General features: G+C 39.6%; 1 protein-coding gene across 1 annotated transcript in view; it reads right to left on the reverse strand.

The window, feature by feature from the left end:
• LOC128660487 (mucin-12) overlaps nucleotides 1–22054 on the reverse strand; it is a 770239-nt gene that overhangs the window by 597249 nt on the left and 150936 nt on the right. Inside the window, exon 8 of the mRNA XM_053714362.1 lies at nucleotides 2760–2855. Within this exon, the coding sequence (XP_053570337.1) occupies nucleotides 2760–2855 (96 nt within the window). The remainder of the gene's footprint in view (nucleotides 1–2759; nucleotides 2856–22054) is intronic.

Consider the following 22054-nt stretch of genomic DNA (forward strand, 5'->3'; position numbering starts at 1 on the left):
CTAGAAGGTATCCCTGAGATATGATCTCTAGCGCCCAGGGATCCTGAACATCTCTTGCCCAAGCCTGGGCGAAGAGAGAGAGTCTGCCCCCCACTAGACCCGGTCCCGGATCGGGGGCCCTCGGTTCATGCTGTCTTTGGGGCAGCAGCAGGTTTCCTGGCCTGCTTGCCCTTGTTCCAGGACTGGTTAGGTTTCCAGCCTTGTCTGTAACGCGCAACAGCTCCTTCCTGTTTTGGTGCAGTGGAAGTTGATGCTGCTCCTGTTTTGAAATTCCGAAAGGGACGAAAATTAGACTGTCTAGCCTTAGCTTTGGCTTTGTCTTGAGGCAGGGCGTGGCCCTTACCTCCTGTAATGTCAGCGATAATTTCTTTCAAACCGGGCCCAAATAAAGTTTGCCCCTTGAAAGGAATATTAAGTAATTTGGACTTAGAAGTTACATCAGCTGACCAGGATTTTAGCCACAGCGCTCTACGTGCCTGAATGGCGAATCCTGAGTTCTTAGCCGTAAGTTTGGTTAAATGTACTACGGCCTCCGAAATGAATGAATTAGCTAGTTTAAGGACTCTAAGCCTGTCCGTAATGTCGTCCAGCGTAGATGAACTAAGGTTCTCTTCCAGAGACTCAATCCAAAATGCTGCCGCAGCCGTAATCGGCGCGATGCATGCAAGGGGTTGCAATATAAAACCTTGTTGAACAAACATTTTCTTAAGGTAACCCTCTAATTTTTTATCCATTGGATCTGAAAAAGCACAGCTATCCTCCACCGGGATAGTGGTACGCTTAGCTAAAGTAGAAACTGCTCCCTCCACCTTAGGGACCGTTTGCCATAAGTCCCGTGTGGTGGCGTCTATTGGAAACATCTTTCTAAATATTGGAGGGGGTGAGAACGGCACACCGGGTCTATCCCACTCCTTAGTAACAATTTCAGTTAGTCTCTTAGGTATAGGAAAAACGTCAGTACTCGCCGGTACCGCAAAGTATTTATCCAACCTACACAATTTCTCTGGTATTGCAACAGTGTTACAATCATTAAGAGCCGCTAAAACCTCCCCTAGTAATACACGGAGGTTTTCCAATTTAAATTTAAAATTTGAAATATCTGAATCCAATCTGTTTGGATCAGAACCGTCACCCACAGAATGAAGCTCTCCGTCCTCATGCTCTGCAAGCTGTGACGCAGTATCAGACATGGCCCTAGTATTATCAGCGCACTCTGTTCTCACCCCAGAGTGATCACGCTTGCCTCTTAGTTCTGGTAATTTAGCCAAAACTTCAGTCATAACAGTAGCCATATCTTGTAATGTTATCTGTAATGGCCGCCCAGATGTACTAGGCGCCATAATATCACGCACCTCCCGGGCGGGAGATGCAGGTACTGCCACGTGAGGCGAGTTAGTCGGCATAACTCTCCCCTCGTTGTTTGGTGAAATTTGTTCAAATTGTACAGATTGGCTTTTATTTAAAGTAGCATCAATACAGTTAGTACATAAATTTCTATTGGGCTCCACCTTGGCATTGGAACAAATGACACAGGTATCTTCCTCTGAGTCAGACATGTTTAACACACTAGCAATAAACTTGCAACTTGGTTACAATCTTATTTAACAAAAACGTACTGTGCCTTCAAGAAGCACTAAACGATTAAATGACAGTTGAAATAATGAACTGAAAAACAGTTATAGTCTCAATCCTTAAAAACAACACAACTTTTAGCAAAGGTTTGTTCCCATTAGTAAATTAACAATAATTAAATTTGAAAATAAAAATTACAGAGTAACGTTTTTTAATCACAGTCAATATATAAGTCTCACAGCTCTGCTGAGAGAATCTACCTCCCTCCAAAGAAGTTTGAAGACCCCTGAGTTCTGTTAGAGATGAACCGGATCATGCAGGAAATACAAGAGTAACTGACTGGAAATTTTTGATGCGTAGCAAAAGAGCGCCAAAAACGGCCCCTCCCCCTCACACACAGCAGTGAGAGAGAAACGAAACTGTCACAATTAAAACAAGTAACTGCCAAGTGGAAAAATAATGCCCAAATATTTATTCACTCAGTACCTCAGAAATGCAAACGATTCTACATTCCAGCAAAAACGTTTAACATGATAAATACCTATTAAAAGGTTTAGTGTACTTTTAACAGAGTAATTCCGGTGAAATACCATCCCCAGAATACTGAAGTGTAGAGTATACATACATGTCATTATAACGGTATGGCAGGATTTTCTCATCAATTCCATTCAGAAAATAAAAACTGCTACATACCTCAATGCAGATTCATCTGCCCGCTGTCCCCTGATCTGAAGCTTTTACCTCCCTCAGATGGCCGAGAAACAGCAATATGATCTTAACTACTCCGGTTAAAATCATAGTAAAAACTCTGGTAGATTCTTCTTCAAACTCTGCCAGAGAGGCAACAACACGCTCCGGTGCTATTGTAAAATAACAAACTTTTGATTGAAGTTATAAAAACTAAGTATAATCACCATAGTCCTCTCACACATCCTATCTAGTCGTTGGGTGCAAGAGAATGACTGGGAGTGACGTAGAGGGGAGGAGCTATATGCAGCTCTGCTGGGTGAATCCTCTTGCATTTCCTGTTGGGGAGGAGTTATATCCGTTATATCCCAGAAGTAATGATGACCCGTGGACTGATCACACATAACAGAAGAAAATGGTATTCTCTATCTGAATCATGAAAGAGGGTTTAATGTCCTTTTAAAACACTTCAGATACATTGTAGATAATGCATGAAGTACCTTATTTTCAGCTTCAATTATGATTTCCTTCAATTCTGCAGGTTCATAGGAATTTAATGGTTTCATGCCCTTTATGAGCTCTGTATGATGAATTTTCTGGAAAGACAAAATATAATATACATATCAACATATACCATATGGTTATAAAAATAGAAAATAAAAAATCCAAGCTAAAATGGCTAAATAAAAATGTGTTAAGAGAAATTAGGAAAAAACGTAGGGCATTTAAATTATTTAAAGCAAATAGTACAGACTCAACACACCAAAATTATAAGGAATGTAATAAACCATGCAAAAAGGCAATCAAATTAGCCAAAATTGAAAATGAGAGATTAATTGCAAAGGATTCTATGTCTAACCCTAAAAGGTTCATTAAGTACATAAATAGCAAAAAATCTAGGAAGGACAATATAGGTACATTAAAATGCGTGGAGGGTAGCATCATTAACAGTCACAGGGAAAAGGCTGAGGTACCAAACCAGTTCTTTTCTTCAGTATACACAAGCAGAACCAATGGAGGATACTTTGGAACAAACTAGAACATGCCAGCCCATACCATTAATTGGGTTATGTCTAGAGGATATCAGGAAAAAACTCAATAATATTAAAGGTAAATAAAACTCCAGGCTTAGATGAAATACATACATATACAAAAAAGTCCCCCTCTGCAGCTCCAGGCTGTGGCGATATGTAGCGTAGAGGAATATAGGTAAAGGTAATAATGGTAACTCACCCGGTATCCTCCTGGCAGTCTCAAGGTTGTGCGGAAAATATGGCCCCACTATGCGGTTGCGGAGAGTCTATCCAATCACCTTAGAAGCGTAGTGGCTATATCCAAGGGTCTATCTCCGCCGGCCTCCTTATACTAACCTCTACCAGTGTTGTACCGGGTGAGCGTCTGTGTGTTTCCAGCTGCCAATATGCAGCACACGTTGCTGTGATACTGAACTCCTCCTCTCTCTGCGTGATCCCGTAGCGCCACTCTGACTGTTGCTGTTCCGTTGCACGCCAAGGCTCAGCTGGGAAATGGTATGTAAACAGTCTTAGTACGAAAGAACCAGCGAGACCTCCAAGCGTTGATAATAAAACTTGACTTTATTGGAGAAAAACATAAAATTGCATAAAAAGCATTTTGCCCTTGCATCAGGGGTGTAGAAATACGTCCTACGCGTTTCGGCAGCCCTCTGCCTTATTCATGGACTGAAGAGTTAGCATAATCGTGCCTCTTAAATACACCTGAGCCCCCAGGTACCAGAAACCCCGTAGATGCCTATTTAAAGGGACATAGCAAATCCTCACATAGCATGTTTTATACAATATATGGATTTATACACTTGTGACTCAGCTGAAATATAAAGTCACATATTCTCTATTAATTTTGGATGTAAGCTGGAACGTTTCAATTATTAATGAAAATTATAAGAAAAATTAGTAGCAAATTTAGAAATATTATATAATCAAAAATTCACCATTTAGTATAAAATGTAAATATAAATAAGAGTTGATCCCTTAATATTAAAGAGTTCTTAATATATTAGATTACTAAGCAGTGGGAAAACTTATATAAGATGCCTAAATAGGCAGTTAATGTAGATATTGTTATAGTAGTTTTACTGACTGATATAACATCAATATCTTTGCTAAATGTGCTACCTTGAAATATAAAGAGATATTTCCATAATCCTATCAGTGATTAGTTTAACCTATTTAAAACACAAAAGGAGATATCAATCCTCCAATCTCTAAGCCGTAATCAACATACAGTTAGTATGTGATATAACAATGCTCACGGATCCTAAATGTTGGGCTACTCATGTTTATTATTTTAATCCCAATCAATATTAATGACAGTCCCCAACCTTCACTTTATTGGTTTAAGGTACTATAATCTCCTCTTAGTATAGACTCTCAAAGTATTGAATTATAGTAGGAAGGTACTAAACTATAAGCTGGTTAGAGCCAAAGTTAACCTTATCGGTTCCAGAAATTGATGACATCACCATCAATATTGAAGCCCTTTGGTCTTCTAGTTTGTAACTTAAAGATCCAAAAGGCTTCTTTGAACAATAGTTTGCCCAATCGATCTCCTCCACGTAGTGGAGTTTTGATATGATCAATCACTTGCCATTTCAGAGTACTAACCACTTTATCATGAACAAAGATAAAGTGTCTGGCTAAATCTGAACAATCATTACCATTCTCTATGTTATTCAGGTGTTCCCTGATCCTACTTCTGCCCTCTCTGGTGGTGCACCCTACATATTGTCTCTTACATTGGGTGCACCCAACCAGATATATTACAAAAGTTGAGCGGCAGTTAGTATAGGAGTCTAGGTCGAACACCTTTTGTGTAACATATGATTGAAAATGTTTCGTAACTAGTGTGTAGCCACATGCTATACAATTACTGAAATGACACTTATAGTGACCCTTGACTTCCAGCCAACTATTAACCCTTGTTGGAGACTTCCGTAACAGACTAGGGGATAATATATTCCCTAAGGAGCAACCTCTTCTAGATACGAAATTGCAGCCTTGGGATACATAATCTTTGAGGCTGTCTTCAGCTGTAAGTATTGGGAGATGTTTCCCCACAATCAATACGATTGTTGATTTAAATAAATTTACACGTAACCTGACACTAAAGAAATTCTTTTGGACTAATGAGAAGGAAGAGGGAGTTCTAGAAGTTGGCTTTGCCAATGAGAATACTCCTAAGATTTATGATCTGGTAGATTTTAATGAGGCTAAAGATTATTTAAATATGTATGAACTTGCCCACGATACTCCTATAGATGAGGCTTATGTAAAAGTAACACATGGTGGATATCGGCCTAAATCTATTTTCTATCCCACGAAAGAGAGAGGACCCTTTTTAGAGGCGTTCCACCATAGAATTGAGGAAGATCTAATTAAACTATCTATAGAGAGCCGACATCCTCGCCCTAACCTTACTCCAGCTCAAACATCAGCTTTGACGAATCTCAGACAAAGAGATGATATTATAATCAAGCAAGCTGATAAAGGGGGCAGTGTTGTTGTACTAGATAGATCTATGTATGTACAAGAAGCCATGAGACAGTTAAGTGACACTGAAGTCTATCAGGTCCTTACATGTAATCCAACTAAAGAGTTTGGCAGACGCTTGGCATCCCTTATCGACGATGGCCTTGAATTGGGGATTTTTGATCAGGATACAGCTGATTATCTTTATGTCACTGAGCCAATTACTCCAATATTCCACCACCTCCCCAAGGTACATAAGTCCCTTGGGGAGGTAAAGGGAAGACCTATTGTGGCAGGGATTGGCTCCCTTTTTGAGAATATGTCGACTTGGGTCGAATCATTATTACAACCCTTAGTGTACAATCTCCCTTCATATTTGAGGGATACCAAACATCTCCTAAATAGTATTGAACAAATAGAATGGGATGACCAAAATATTTGGCTGACGGTGGATGTTGTCAGCCTATATTCTGCAATCCCGCATTCTCATGGCCTTGCTGCCATTTCCTTTATGCTAGATAAGTTTAGCAATTACGGTGAGGATCTTAAGACATTTTTGCTCAATACACTTGACTTCCTGCTGTCACATAATTTTTTCTTGTTCGATGGAACCTTCTATCTCCAAAGACGTGAACCTTCTATCTCCAAAGACGTGGCACAGCTATGGGGGCTAAATTTGCCCCTGCCTATGCCAACCTGTTTATGGGTTGGTGGGAGATGTGCCACGTCTTTGGAGATGGTAACCCATTCCTAAAGGACATTAAGATGTACAAAAGATACATCGATGACCTCCTGTTCGTTTGGATGGGAGGTCATCATAAGATTGAGGCCTTTATACAATATTTAAATCAGAATGAAGTTAATCTCCAATTTACTCATGAGTGTGATCACCATTCCATACCATATTTGGACATTCTCCTTATTGGAGATACTGATGATCACAGAGTAAAGACAACTTTATATCGGAAGCCCATTACCAGCAATGCTGTGTTACATGGCCGAAGCAATCACCCAAAACATACAGGGTTTGGTGTTGCAAAGGGACAATTCATCCGTGTAAAACGCAACTGCACGGATGAAATAGATTTTGAGAAAGAAAGCCAGCTCCTAATGAATAATTTTCTGGAGAGAGGCTACAAGAAAAAAGTGCTTGAGAGAGCCCTTTTGGAAGTACGCCGTATGGACAGGAGGCACCTTCTGGGAGATCCGGGCACTAAAAAGAAAAAGGAGAATGGTTTTAGTTCTTTAAAGCCTACTTTTACTACTGCTTACAGTGCCCAATTTAACGATATATGTAAGATTGTGGGGAAACATCTCCCAATACTTACAGCTGAAGACAGCCTCAAAGATTATGTATCCCAAGGCTGCAATTTCGTATCTAGAAGAGGTTGCTCCTTAGGGAATATATTATCCCCTAGTCTGTTACGGAAGTCTCCAACAAGGGTTAATAGTTGGCTGGAAGTCAAGGGTCACTATAAGTGTCATTTCAGTAATTGTATAGCATGTGGCTACACACTAGTTACGAAACATTTTCAATCATATGTTACACAAAAGGTGTTCGACCTAGACTCCTATACTAACTGCCGCTCAACTTTTGTAATATATCTGGTTGGGTGCACCCAATGTAAGAGACAATATGTAGGGTGCACCACCAGAGAGGGCAGAAGTAGGATCAGGGAACACCTGAATAACATAGAGAATGGTAATGATTGTTCAGATTTAGCCAGACACTTTATCTTTGTTCATGATAAAGTGGTTAGTACTCTGAAATGGCAAGTGATTGATCATATCAAAACTCCACTACGTGGAGGAGATCGATTGGGCAAACTATTGTTCAAAGAAGCCTTTTGGATCTTTAAGTTACAAACTAGAAGACCAAAGGGCTTCAATATTGATGGTGATGTCATCAATTTCTGGAACCGATAAGGTTAACTTTGGCTCTAACCAGCTTATAGTTTAGTACCTTCCTACTATAATTCAATACTTTGAGAGTCTATACTAAGAGGAGATTATAGTACCTTAAACCAATAAAGTGAAGGTTGGGGACTGTCATTAATATTGATTGGGATTAAAATAATAAACATGAGTAGCCCAACATTTAGGATCCGTGAGCATTGTTATATCACATACTAACTGTATGTTGATTACGGCTTAGAGATTGGAGGATTGATATCTCCTTTTGTGTTTTAAATAGGTTAAACTAATCACTGATAGGATTATGGAAATATCTCTTTATATTTCAAGGTAGCACATTTAGCAAAGATATTGATGTTATATCAGTCAGTAAAACTACTATAACAATATCTACATTAACTGCCTATTTAGGCATCTTATATAAGTTTTCCCACTGCTTAGTAATCTAATATATTAATAACTCTTTAATATTAAGGGATCAACTCTTATTTATATTTACATTTTATACTAAATGGTGAATTTTTGATTATATAATATTTCTAAATTTGCTACTAATTTTTCTTATAATTTTCATTAATAATTGAAACGTTCCAGCTTACATCCAAAATTAATAGAGAATATGTGACTTTATATTTCAGCTGAGTCACAAGTGTATAAATCCATATATTGTATAAAACATGCTATGTGAGGATTTGCTATGTCCCTTTAAATAGGCATCTACGGGGTTTTTGGTACCTGGGGGCTCAGGTGTATTTAAGAGGCACGATTATGCTAACTCTTCAGTCCATGAATAAGGCAGAGGGCTGCCGAAACGCGTAGGACGTATTTCTACACCCCTGATGCAAGGGCAAAATGCTTTTTATGCAATTTTATGTTTTTCTCCAATAAAGTCAAGTTTTATTATCAACGCTTGGAGGTCTCGCTGGTTCTTTCGTACTTAGATGAAATACACCCAATGGTGTTACAGGAATTTAGCACGGTTAGACACAAACCACTACTCAATTTTTGAAAATGAATTATCCTCAGGCATAGTACCTCAGGATTGGCGTAAAGCTGATGTGGTCCGACTCTTCAAAAAAGGGAAGCAGGGATGATCCAGGAAGCTATAGACCAGTTAGTCTGACATCAATAGTGGGGAAGATATTTTCAGGGATTATAATGGATTATATTGATGAGCATATTCGTGTAAACAAGATTATGAGTTGAAATCAGCATGGTTTTATGAGAAATAGATCATGTCAAACTAATCTAATTAGATTCTACAAGGACGTAAGTAAAAATATAGATAAAGCGGAATCAGTTGAAGTGATATACTTGGACTTTGCAAAGGCGTTTGATACAGTGCCACATGAGAGATTGATGCACAAAATTAAGGGCCTGGGAAAAGCTGAAAATGTTAGCTCATGGATAAATAACTGGATAAAAGATAGGGAGCAATGAGTAGTAGTGAATGGATCATACTCAGATTGGACAAAGGTAATCAGTGGAGTCCCCCAGAGATCAGAACTGGGCCCTGTTCTTTTTAATATTTTTATAAATGACTTGGAGCAAGGATTAAATAGTGACATCTCTATTTTTGCAGATTATACTAAATTAAGTAAGAAAAGAATAAAAAACAGAGGCGCCAACATGGCCTAATATCGCCCATACAAGAGAAAATAACAGCACAATTGAATGTGAATACTCACAAACATAAAGCACCCAATTGGTGCTGGTGGAGCAGGCTGAAACTTCACAGTGGTCCAGCACACTGAGTCCTTGATGCAGAGACAGTCATATATCCTCTGGAAATCCAATATTCAAGTGTCTATAGATGTGTGAGAAAGCAAACCAACATGGTCCAATATCATCAGGACAAGGAGAAAATAGCCCCAATAGATTGCACTTACTAGAAGGTAAGCACCTGCAGGTGCAAAATCAGCAAACTGGAACCAAATCGTCGCCCAGTAGACTATATTAGGACAATCCTCAGCCAGTACCAGGAACAGTAGAAAATTATCACAGGGGGTGATAAAAACCACAAAAGCAAGTGTATATAAAAAATTAAAAAGTCTTTATTAACACAGCGACGCGTTTCTCAGCCTACTCAGGGCTATTTCATCAGGTCATTAGGTCAGAGCAGGATGAACTTTCATTACAAAGGTGTATGCAAAAATTAGAAGTATGGGCAGGTAAATGGAAAATGAGATTTAATATGGGAAAATGCAAGGTTCAACATTTTGGAAGTAAAAATAAGCAGGCAATTTATTATTTAAATGGGACAAGACATAGCCAAACAGAGAAGGAAAGGGATTTAGGAGTAGTAATAGATAACAAACTAAAGATGGGTGCACAATGCAGGGCAGCGGCTTCAAAGGCTAATAAGATACTAGCATGTATTAAAAAAAGCATTGATTCAAGGGAGGAAAGTATAATTCTGTCACTATATAAATCCCTGGTAAGACCTCACCTTGAGTATAGAGTGCAGTTCTGGGGACCGATCGCAAAAAAAGATACTGCAGAACTAGAAAAAGTTCAGAGAAGGGCCCCAAAGCTAATAAGGGGAAAGAGAATTTAAGCTATGAGGAGAGGCTAGCCAAACTGAGTCTGTTTTCCTTAAAAAAAAATAAAAAAAAAATTTCATTTTCTTCTGATGGGAAGAGTCCACAGCTGCATTCATTACTTTTGGGAAATACAGAACCTGGCCACCAGGAGGCGGCAAAGACACCCCAGCCAAAGGATTAAATACCCCCCCCCCCACTTCCATCATCCCTCATTCATTCTGCCAAAAGGACAAGGAACAGTAGGAGAAATAAAAGGGTGAAAAAAGGTGCCAGAAGAACAAAAAAGTAGTGTCGCCTCCTAGATAAAAACACGGCGGGAGCTGTGGACTTTTCCCTTCAGAAGAAAAGTAAATTATCAGGTAAGCATAATTTATGTTTTTCTTCTTAAAAGAGAAGAGTCCACAGCTGCATTCATTACTTTTGGGAAAACAATACCCAAGCTAGAGGACACTGAATGCAAACAACGGGTGGGAACAAAAGGTGGCCCCTTCGAAAGGCACCACAGCCTGATTACTCAACACCCTAAAAAAAGTATAGATGACACAGGTGAAAACCCGAAGCCCAGTTAACTGCACATTAGTTACACCACCAGCAAAGTCGAACTAAAACCACTCAGTCCCAGAGTCTTTCAAGCCCAAACAATCTCCGAGGAGTCAGCCCCGCGGATCATAACCCATGAAGGTACCCGGCCGAGACAAGGAACGCTATCTGCCCCCAAAAAGGAGAACAGATTCTTATAAAAAAAATCCAAAGGATCTTTCCATTCTGCAGAACATAGAACAACCCATGGTTGTTGTACAATAGCAACGCCCAGGAAGACGAACTCCCTAGAAACACAAGGACCGAAGAAAAAGAGATCCATACACGGGGAAACATGTCCCAAAAAGGACTCGAGGAACACCCTCATATCCCCGACCCTGTACCATACCCTTAGGTACTCCAGAAAACCATGAGTTCCCCGTTGCCTCATATTAGATCTAGACCTGGAAGCTAGAGAGCATAGACAGCAGAAATAGGATAACTATCCCAGCAGCTAGTAAAGAGTTCCCCAAAAGGAACATCAACCGTCTGAACAGTAACTCCCAATGACCAGATTCCAGGCAGAAAGCGGACTCACCGTTGCTAAACCAAAACCCCGAAAGGCATTTCAAAGTTTGCTAACATCCAGTGAAAGTGCAATTAGCTGTAGCTGGTTACACCCTCAAAGTGCAATAGCTGTAGCTGGATTCAACTGCAAACCTTCCAAGGGCTCACAGTCCTCCGAATATCGGGCTCCAAGGAGCACCCCCTCCCAACACCGGACGCCAGTGGAAAAGAGAGGGACATCCAAAGACCTCCCACAAAGGAGAGAACCGACTAAGGAAAACGGTCAACCCTGTATAGAGTAACCGACCCCCAATCTTTCCTCTAGGATAATGGGTCCCAGCCCAAAGGCTAGTCAAAGAGCAAAGGCAAGAGTCCCAGACTTCCGGAAGAGAAAGGAAGGGTCAACGAAGGAACAAAGCCCCACAGTCGTTACTACAGACGGTATGCTACCATGAGACAGGATAGACATTGTGCTCGGGTACAAAACCCCTACACGGCTGTCTTCTCTAAAAACAAGGAACACTTCCCAAGGGAAGATGACCCTCAGAACCTCAGCATCCATATATCAGATTCCAACATATAGCAGGATGCCCATAAGGATCAAACCCTCAGCCTCCCGCTGCCGGAACGGAGGAACCAGTCACTGCATCACAAACTCCCCTTCCAGGATTCTGAAACACAAGAAGGGAAAAGACCCTTATAAGGCAAGACACCAAGGACACACAGGTCGCTTCCAATACTAAGGTAACTTTAAACCCGGAGAACCCACCCCCTGCTCTAGAAGAGATGGGAATTAAAAAACGGAAAACCACCCTACCATAGAGGTGAGACCCCTCAGACATATCGCCAACCCAGGTGAAGATACCTGGTGTCTACAGGAACAGTGTAAATGCGCCAGAAGACCAGTAGGGAACCGTCAGAACCTAAAGCCTAAGTCACAGATAGATAGGCATCTCTCTCAGAGCCCCAGCCCCTACGGAAAGAGGCCCGCAGGACCATAAACATCTTGATTTCACAGACCTAGGTCAGGGTCCTTGAAAAGGAATCGATCGAAGATCCAACTTCCAGAAAAATCCTAAGCTGCCTCCTACAAGGAGGACTGCTCTAAAGTCCGTAGACTTGTCGATCGAGCAATAGTCTCAAACCCAAGAGTCACAAAGGACTCCTTAACGGTCTAAGATTCAGTACCCCGGGCACTTGGATCACAAAGAAATCTCGTAGGCAAGCGTTAACACGTGTTACACACCCAGGCAATGTAGCAACAAACATCCAAAGGCGAATGAGAACCCTGTATCCTGCTCGCCATCCCAGAGAATCGAACTTAAGACAACGCCCATGAAATCCCTAACGGAGCATCGAGGATAAATGGTCAACTACCTGACCCCAGAAGGGCGGCCCTCCGTAACCGACCTCACCTCTTCACTAAAAATCTCTAAGGCTAGAGTTGCAATGAGGACTTAAAAACACCCTTCCTCTGAGCAGAGGAAGAATATGCCCATGCATCCAGACCATCTGATCCACACAAGGCGGGAAGGATGGAAACTCCGCCACTGTACTAAAATGCTTAACAGGCTCAAGAGTCATCATCCGGAAGAACATCAAATGAAAATGCAAATCAATAATCACTCGGCACACCAGACCACATAGGTCACACACATCTCCCAACTCCAAAGAATGGAATAACGGTTCTGAGTCCCTATAGACCTGAAGAACCATGACGACGTCTGTAAAAACAGATCCGTATCCCAGGCGAGTAGCCCGAACAAGCAACCTAGATTGGCACTCATAACCCTCCGTTCGGGGGGTTGCATTTAAACAGGCCTCTTACTTCGGTAGGATCCGAGCCCGGGGTCCATAGAATAGGCCAAGTGACATCAGAATCCAGCAGGATTAATCAGCACCACGAGGGTGACATGAACCCTGGTAAAAGCCGAAAAAGTATCCGACCAGTACCTGCCTGGTATAAGGACACTCTAGAACTGCCCAAGGTCCAAGAAAATTCGTCCCGAAGGATTGATAAATGAACTAGAAAAACATAAAAAGGAAATTTATGCTTACCTGATAAATTTATTTCTTCTACGATATGACGAGTCCATGGATTTCATCCTTACTTGTGGGATATTAAACCTCCTGCTAACAGGAAGTGGCAAAGAGCACCAGAGCAGAGCTGTATATATAGCTCCTCCCTTCCCTCCACCCCCAGTCATTCGACCGAAGTTAGGAAGAGAAAGGAAAAGCCAAAGGTGCAGAGGTGACTGAAGTTTAACAAAAATATAATATAGACCCGTCTTAAAAATGACAGGGTGGGCCGTGGACTCGTCATATCGTAGAAGAAATAAATTTATCAGGTAAGCATAAATTTTCTTTTCTTCTACAAGATATGACGAGTCCACGGATTTCATCCTTACTTGTGGGATACAATACCAAAGCTGACACAGAAAGAAGTTGAGACCTCAGCGCTGAAATCACAAAGCTGCTGTATAGATTTAAGGAATCCCTCTATCCTTAAAACACAATTAATACAAAACCAATTTAACTACTGAGTTTGCAGATAGTCTGCAGACTAGTAATTGACACAGCTGCGCTATTCGAAAATAGCTAAATGTGTGCAGAACCAATAAAAGGATAATAACTTGCTAAGTTAAAATTAACTGTTATTTATAAATATCTCTAAAAAAAGTTCATATGAAATAGCAATTTTATAAACATAAATTCATAGCATAAAAACACATGAAACTACAATGAATCACAATACAACACAATAAATCACAATTAACCAAATGCTATAGCAATAAAAGCATAAAAAAACATAAAAAATGACAATAAATGGATCGTTTGTTGAAAGACACTGATACTCCACTAAGATGGCGTCTTTCACAGTGTGAGATAAGTCTTTTTGTCTTAAAGTTAATAAAAAAGTATTTTATGCAGGATAACAGTGTGAGTTATGTCTCCAAAAGCAAAGGAGCTGATGATTCGGTTAGCGTATTGGTTAGTGGTAAAAAGCCATGCAAAGCTGTAATGGACGAGAAGAAGGATGGAAAATCCTTTTACAAGCAGGAAAGTAAATATGGCAAAGATGCACTTTTTTACTTACACCAGATGCCAATGATCCGTCTTCGATGCTGCTTCCAAATCACCGCCAGTCTGTACAACGCCTTCCAAGCAATCACGGAGGGTACTCTGTCAATACGCTAGAGCTCCAGGAGGCTCTCACGCTGTCAGAACGTTGCAGCTACGGAAGCCTAAGGTGGACACAGTACAAAGCAACGCGTTTCGGCTTTACAAAAGCCTTTCTCAAGCTGAATACTGACATGGCTATTTGCCTTCTATTTGTACAGTCTTCTTAAAGGAATAGTGCCGTATTTAATTCACACTTGTGCATATGTATATTCTAACCACAAACTTATACAGCACTAAAGGAAGAAAGGTTTTTCTTATGTATATATATATATATATATATATATATATATATATACAGTAAAAAATAGCTTTTTCTAAGCACATTGATAAATAGATATATGTTGTTTAAAAAGAGAAAACTTCATCTTAGTATATCACTAAAAAAACATAATACATTGTACATATAAAGTAATAAAAAGAATGAAATCGGATACAATGTTTGGGATAAAATATATTAGCATATAATTACTGACCTAATGTTAACTAAAAGTATTGATTATAAAAGGAGTCTTATATTTAATATAATCTATATATTTAATATTGAAATTTTAAAAGAACAATAATCTATCAGCAATTTTTTATATTAATCCCTAAAACTAAAAATAGATTGATAATATCTTCAAATCTTATATTTAGAATAAATAGTGTAAATAGAAATATAAAATGATTTCATAAAATCAATAACCTACTACTCTCTAAAAGAATTATATTTTTGATCCTATACTATTTAGTTATTCTAATAAATTCTGAAGATAAAAGTTAAAATTTAGAAATTAGAGGAGTTTTCATATAATATTGATCCCTAAGTTTAGGAGTTGAATTGATTAGTAATGGTCAAACATAATAAAAAAATCATAAAAAATGTAATAATAATAGATTAATTTAAAAAATTATTTTAGTGTACCTCTGAATATTAATTTGGTCCAGATCACTAAATTACATTTTTTAATTAATCTATTTATTATTATTACATTTTTTATGATTTTTTTATGATGTTTGACCATTACTAATCAATTCAACTCCTAAACTTCGAGATCAATATTATATGAAAACTCCTCTAATTTCTAAATTTTAACTTTTATCTTCAGAATTTATTAGAATTACTAAATAGTATAGGATCAAAAATATAATTATTTTAGAGAGTAGTAGGTTATTGATTTTATGAAATAATTTTATATTTCTATTTACACTATTTATTCTAAATATACGATTTGAAGATATTATCAATCGATTTTTAGTTTTAGGGATTAATATAAAAAACTGCTGATAGATTATTGTTCTTTTAAAATTTCAATATTAAATATATAGATTATATTAAATATAAGAGTCCTTTTATAATCAATACTTTTAGATAACATTAGGTCAGTAATTATATGCTAATATATTTTATCCCAAACATTGTATCCGATTTCATTCTTTTTATTACTTATGAAATTTTATATGTACAATGTATTATGTTTTTTAGCGATATACTAAGATGAAGTTTTCTCTTTTTAAACAACATATATCTATTTATCAATGTGCTTAGAAAAAGCTATTTTTTACTGTATATATATATACATAAGAAAAATCTTTCTTCCTTTAGTGCTGTATAAGTTTGTGGTTAGAATATACATATGCACAAGTGTGAATTAAATACGGCACTATTCCTTTAAGAAGACCGTACAAATAGAAGGCAAATAGACATGTCAGTATTCAGCTTGAGAAAGGCTTTTGTAAAGCCGAAATGCGTTGCTTTTTACTGTGTCCACCTTAGGCTTCCGTAGCTGCAACGTTCTGACAGCGTGAGAGCCTTCTGGAGCTCTAGCGTATTGACAGAGTACCCTCCGTGATTGCTTGGAAGGCGTTGTACAGACTGGAGGTGATTTGGAAGCAGCATCGAATCAAACGCCTTAATCAAATTCGCCATCTGATTTAGTGCTCTGAAATTCGACTGGCAGATCAGTACTAGGAATCTCTAATATCGCCAAAACTTCTCTTAGAAGCAAGCGCAGGTGTGCTACTCTAAATCTAAAAACACCTCTGTCAGAGGAATAGAAGCAGCAGGCCCCGACCCAGAAGGTCTGTACTCTAAAGCCTCAGAGAGAACCGCATCCTCAGATGACTGATCGGATACAACCATCAATTTACATGATCAGGGCCGTCTTTAACACAGGGCAAAAGGGGCAGCTGCCCAGTGTCCAGTCTCTGTTGATGGGCCCAAGAGTACTTTTTTATGGTTCATACCAGACTGTTGATGTGACATGGGGAACACACACATTCAGTCCTAATACTGTCACAGTCAAAAGTACTCTGCTTATATATTTTTATTTTAAACTGTGCCAGACCGTACCGGTTTTATTTTAAACTGTGCCAGACCGTACCGGTGTTATGTGACATGCCAAGCTATTGCTATGTGCTGTTTTAGGTGTGCACTGTGCAGCACTGAATGCAAAGCCCTAACTCGGCATCCAGCCATTCCCACTGCATCAGAAAAGGTCCTACTGGGGTTACCACTGTTTCCAGGTAACTGCTCTGGTGGTGGGGATTGTTTCTGGGTAGGGCTGACTGTAGGCGCATGCAGCAGAAAGCTGGAGTGGCAGGCACGTAAGGATTTGAGCATCTGTGCAGTTGCATACACTGCTCTCTTCAGTCTTGAGGCAGTGTGACTCATCTCACACTGTATCCATGCAGCCTTGGGCAGACAGCATCCAGTCTGCTGGTTCCCTTAGCCCTACTCTTTCTGCTGTGGCCCTAAGATCAACTAACTGAAGTTTGTTAGGGGAACAATGCTTTGTAAAAAGGTGTCAGTGGGAAGAATAAGTTAGTGCACACATGCCCCTCCCAATGCAGCATTGTCTAGTGCAGGGTGAGAGGGAACTTGTTCCTAGCAAATAGGTGAGATGTGCTGCTGTGGCTGATGTATAGTGTCATGCTGATACTTCACACATTAATGTAAGGTTTATTTTTATAGTTTTTGTTTTCTCTGTCTCAGATTTTACAGTTTCCCATAGTAGCTCTGCTGTTCCAGTCAGTAAACTTATATTTGTCTGCACCTCCATGCTTCCTCCTCAGTCTTTACCTTGCTTTGCTCCTGTTGGCTGCCCTAAATCTCTTTAACTAGCTAACCTCACACCAGAATCACATTCAAAAGAATATTAAATGAATCCACAGTGGAGGAATTTATATATGTATTTACTTATTAGTACTGCTTAGGTCCAGTTTCAAATATTGCAATTTATTTCATTTTTTTTTTTTTTAAATGATTAGCCCAGCAGTGGATGATCCACTGCTGGGCTAATATTTTTTTTAAAAAAATATAAAATAAATTGATTTAGTTGTTTTTTGGGATGTTGGGGTGGAGAGCGAAATTGCATAGGGTGGGGGGGCCCAATAATTTTTTTGCCGAGGGTGAATATTAAAGACGGCCCTGTACATGATGCTCCCAGGGCAGGAGTGCATGGATTAACACTTCGTCTGCACATAGCCGTACAAGGCAAAGCGGCTAAGTTCCGCAGACATCGCCATACGGAACTGCGCAGTAACGTCTGGTGGAAAAAGGCCCCCTCCAGGTTGAGGATTAGTGGTGCAAGGGGAAGCTGCATGTGTAGGATCAGACAAATGTAGGGGACACACCTCACGGGACGAAAAGTCCTCAGAGGTGGAAGGCTCAGTGGCATCTACCATCTCAACATTGGTTGATGAAAACACCCTGTTGCGGCATATGGAACATAATTAAGAGGGCTGGACTACCCGGGCCTCCTCACAATATACACAGGTATCAAAGTCTGTCGTAGAGGGATCACCCTCTAAAAAATCTGAATCCTCCATAACTAGGTATCCTTATTTAAATCAAAGAAAAACAACCAGCATATACCCCCAATAGCTGGGGCACTCACCACCTACTATGACCTAGACAGTATAGAGAAAACTCGCTCCTCTCCGTAGTCACTCGGTCAGGAATAGGAAATGGAAACCGTGACCACTCCCAGTCACATGGTGCGCAATGCAGGACCACCCCTGCTAAAGGAAAAGCGTGCCAAGCTTTAATAAAACTGCGTAGCTCTCAAAGTAAAGGAGCAACCTGTACATTCCATATCAGCCAATGAGCCCAAAACAACTCACACATATAAGCAGCATAAATCACATAATAATATTTGTTTAACACCCCACTGTTCAACAATCCCCCTCAGGAGACATTACCCCTTGATTCCATAAAGATAAAGGAGTCCCACTTTGACCCTGTCTTCTATCGTTAACATATGTGTAAAAAAAAGTGTGACAGATTGTAGCATCGCTTCTGACTTGGACTTGAGTGATGAAAAGAAGGTAGCGAAACTCGTCAACGCCGATTGCTTAGGAGATGTTAATATGAGTCTGGAGAGTCAGAAAGACTCTCCCTGCATCTCCAGACTCCAACTTTCATCATTGCTCTCACTGAGAGGCTGACAAGAACACTTAAAACTCCAGTACCATATCGAAAGGTAGCTATCCTTCAGAAGGAACTACTCCGAAATCTTCTGACATTTGTCTACCAACCTCCTGTGACAAAAGGCAAAGAATGGCTGGGGGATGAGGGAAGTGGGGGAGGTATTTAAGCCTTTTGCTGGGGTGTCTTTGCCTCCTCCTGGTGGCCAGGTTTAGTATTTCCCACAAGTAAGGAATGCAGCTGTAGACTCTCCCTGTATTAAGAAGGAAATTGTTTGCACTTTGTGGGACTTAAAAGACACACACACACAATAATATTTAATGCCCAGAAACAGCTGCCTGAAGGTCTTACCTACCAAAAGCTGCTTCGGGAGAAGGAAAAACATCAAAATAGAGAATTTAGAAAAAAATATGTAAAGTAAACCAAAAAATTGCCTTGCAAATTTGATCAACAGAGGCTTCATTCTTAAAGGCCCTTAAAGTAGCAACTGATCTGGTAGAAAGGACAGTAATCTGTTTAGAAGGAAACTGACCCGGCTCCAAGTAAGCTTGAAGAATCAAAAGCATTAACCAAGAGGAATGACGAAATGGCAGTAAGCCTGCTGACCTCTTCTAGAACCGGAAAAATTAATAAACAAGCTAGAAGATTGTCTAAAATCCTTAGTAGCCTGCAGATAGAACTTCACAGCTATAACCACATTCAAATTATGGCGAAGCCTGTCCTTAGAATTATTTGGATTAGGACAAAAAGAGAGAACAACAATCTCACAAATTAAAAAAACAGAAAGAAACTTAGGGAAAAAGTTAAACTTAGTTATCAAAACTGCCTTATCCTGAAGAAAAACAAGATTCAATAATGCTCACAACAAAAGAGGAGACAAATAAAAAATTATTCTAGTAGAATAAATAGCATAAGAAACAAGACCTTCCAGGACAAAAGCTGAGGAACATGCAAAACTCTGAAAACCAAATTAAAATTCCATGGAAGAGAAATTGGTTTAATCCAGAAAAAGGCCTGGAAAAAATTCTGAATATCCAGAAAATTAGCAATCTTTTTGTAAAACAAGACAGAAAGAGCAGAGATATGGCAATTAAAGGAACTAGCAAAAAAACATCATCCAAATACATACAGAAAGAGAAGCAGTCTGCCAGGAGCAAAAAACAGCTCAGTTCTATGGCTCGGTTACCACCTGGAAGTAGCTTCTTTTAGCTCAATTGCGCTTTTCAAAGAGGAAATTTCTTGAAGTAAATCAGTCTGATCCCACCTAACAAGGTCAGTCCAGCCCCGAAATACCAGGCGATTCTCCTCTGAACAAGGGAAATGGCAACCCCAGACGATTGTTTCATCCTCCTTTGGGCCTCGTCAGTGATGTGCAGCCATATACCTATAGGCACATATAGCAAGGAGTACATGTCTGGTATACCCCAACAACTTAGGGAGACGTTCCCTAGAGTCAGAATACAAATACATACAGAAAGAGAAGCAGTCTGCAAGGAACGAACAACAGCTCAATGGATTGTTCTATGGCCTGGTTACCACCTGGAGTAGCTTATTTTAGCCCAATTGTGCTACTCACAGAGGTAAACTGAAGTACATTTGTCTGATCCCACCTAAAAAGGTCAATCCAGCCAAAGAAATACCGGGCAATTCTCCTGTTAATGATGGAAATGGAACCCCAGACAATAGTTTCAACCCTTATCCAAACCATCCGGAAGAAAAAGAACTGAACCCATGTTTCACACACAAGGAAATAAAAGCTTTTTTTAACACTTTGTGATAAATTTTCGTTGTCAAAGTTTCAATGACAGAATCAGAAAAACCTCTCTTAAAACTATTTAGAGAATCTAGGTCCTTATGAAAAAAATTAACCTTGAGACAGAAGGTCGTGACACAGTTGGAGAGGCCACAGAGGAAAATTGAACATCTGCACCAAAACTGCAAACCGAAGCCAAGATGGAGCAATCAGATTTACTGACAATACCTCCTGCTTGATCTTGGCTGTTACCCTTGATAACAGAACAAGAGGTGAATAAAATTTAGGCCAGACAAAACAACCAAGGAGTTACTAAAGCATATACAAACTGCACCTGAGGATTCCTGGACCTCGCAAAGTATCTAGAGAGCTAGTTGTTCCAAAAGTAGATCTGATGACTTCTCTTTTGAAGACCTCACAGGTATACAATCTGACTGAAGACTACCAAATGAAGAGACCATTCCCTGGGTGAAGGGATTGCTCTCTCTCTCTGCCCATACCAGAATTAGGAAACCTTCATCCCCAGTGAACTGCAAGTTCCCAATTGGTGATTAAGCCACTGCTGTGACATTGTTAGACTGTAAATGCAGTTAAGACTCTCTATTCAGGAGAGGCCCAAACTGAAGGGCCCTGAAAAGTGCACAGAGCTACGGAATATTTATGGACAACTTCACCACCTGAAGTAACCAAACTCCTTATGCTTTCTGTGACCCCAGACTGTACTCCATTCTGAAATACTTGCATCTGTCAAGATCACAGTCCAATTTTGACAGACAAAAAGATGCCCCCAAAACAATAGACTGATGATTTACCCACCAAGAAAAGTGATTTTCTAACTTAGTATGTAGGGCAGCCTTATCCGAATGGAACACCAGATAAGGAGGCTCACATTGCAAGATGGCAATCTCAGATAATTTTCACATAAGCAGAGGAATCAAACTGAAACAGCTGCCTGAAGAACTTTTCTACCAAAAACTGCTTCCGAAGAGGCAAATACATCAAAGCGGTAGAATCTAGTAAATGTATGCAAAGAAGACCAAGTTGCTGCTTTGCAAATCTGATCAACTGAAGCTTCATTCTTAAAAGTCCACAAAGTGGAAACTGATCTAGTAGAATGAGCTGTGATTCTATGAAGCAGGGCCTGACGTGACTCCAAATAAGCCTGATAAATCAAAAGCTTTAACCAGGATGCCAAAGAAATGGCAGAAGCTTTCTGACCTTTCCTAGGACCAGAAAGACAACAAATAGACTAGAAGTCATCCTGAAATCTTTAGTAGCTTCAACATAATATTTCAAAGCTCTTACAACATCCAGAGAATGTAAGGATCTCTCCAAAGAATTCTTAGGATTAGGACACAAAAAGGGAACAACAATGTCCCTATTAATGTTGTTGGAATTCACA

Source organism: Bombina bombina, chromosome 5, assembly GCF_027579735.1.
Source record: "Bombina bombina isolate aBomBom1 chromosome 5, aBomBom1.pri, whole genome shotgun sequence".
NCBI lineage: Eukaryota > Metazoa > Chordata > Amphibia > Anura > Bombinatoridae > Bombina > Bombina bombina.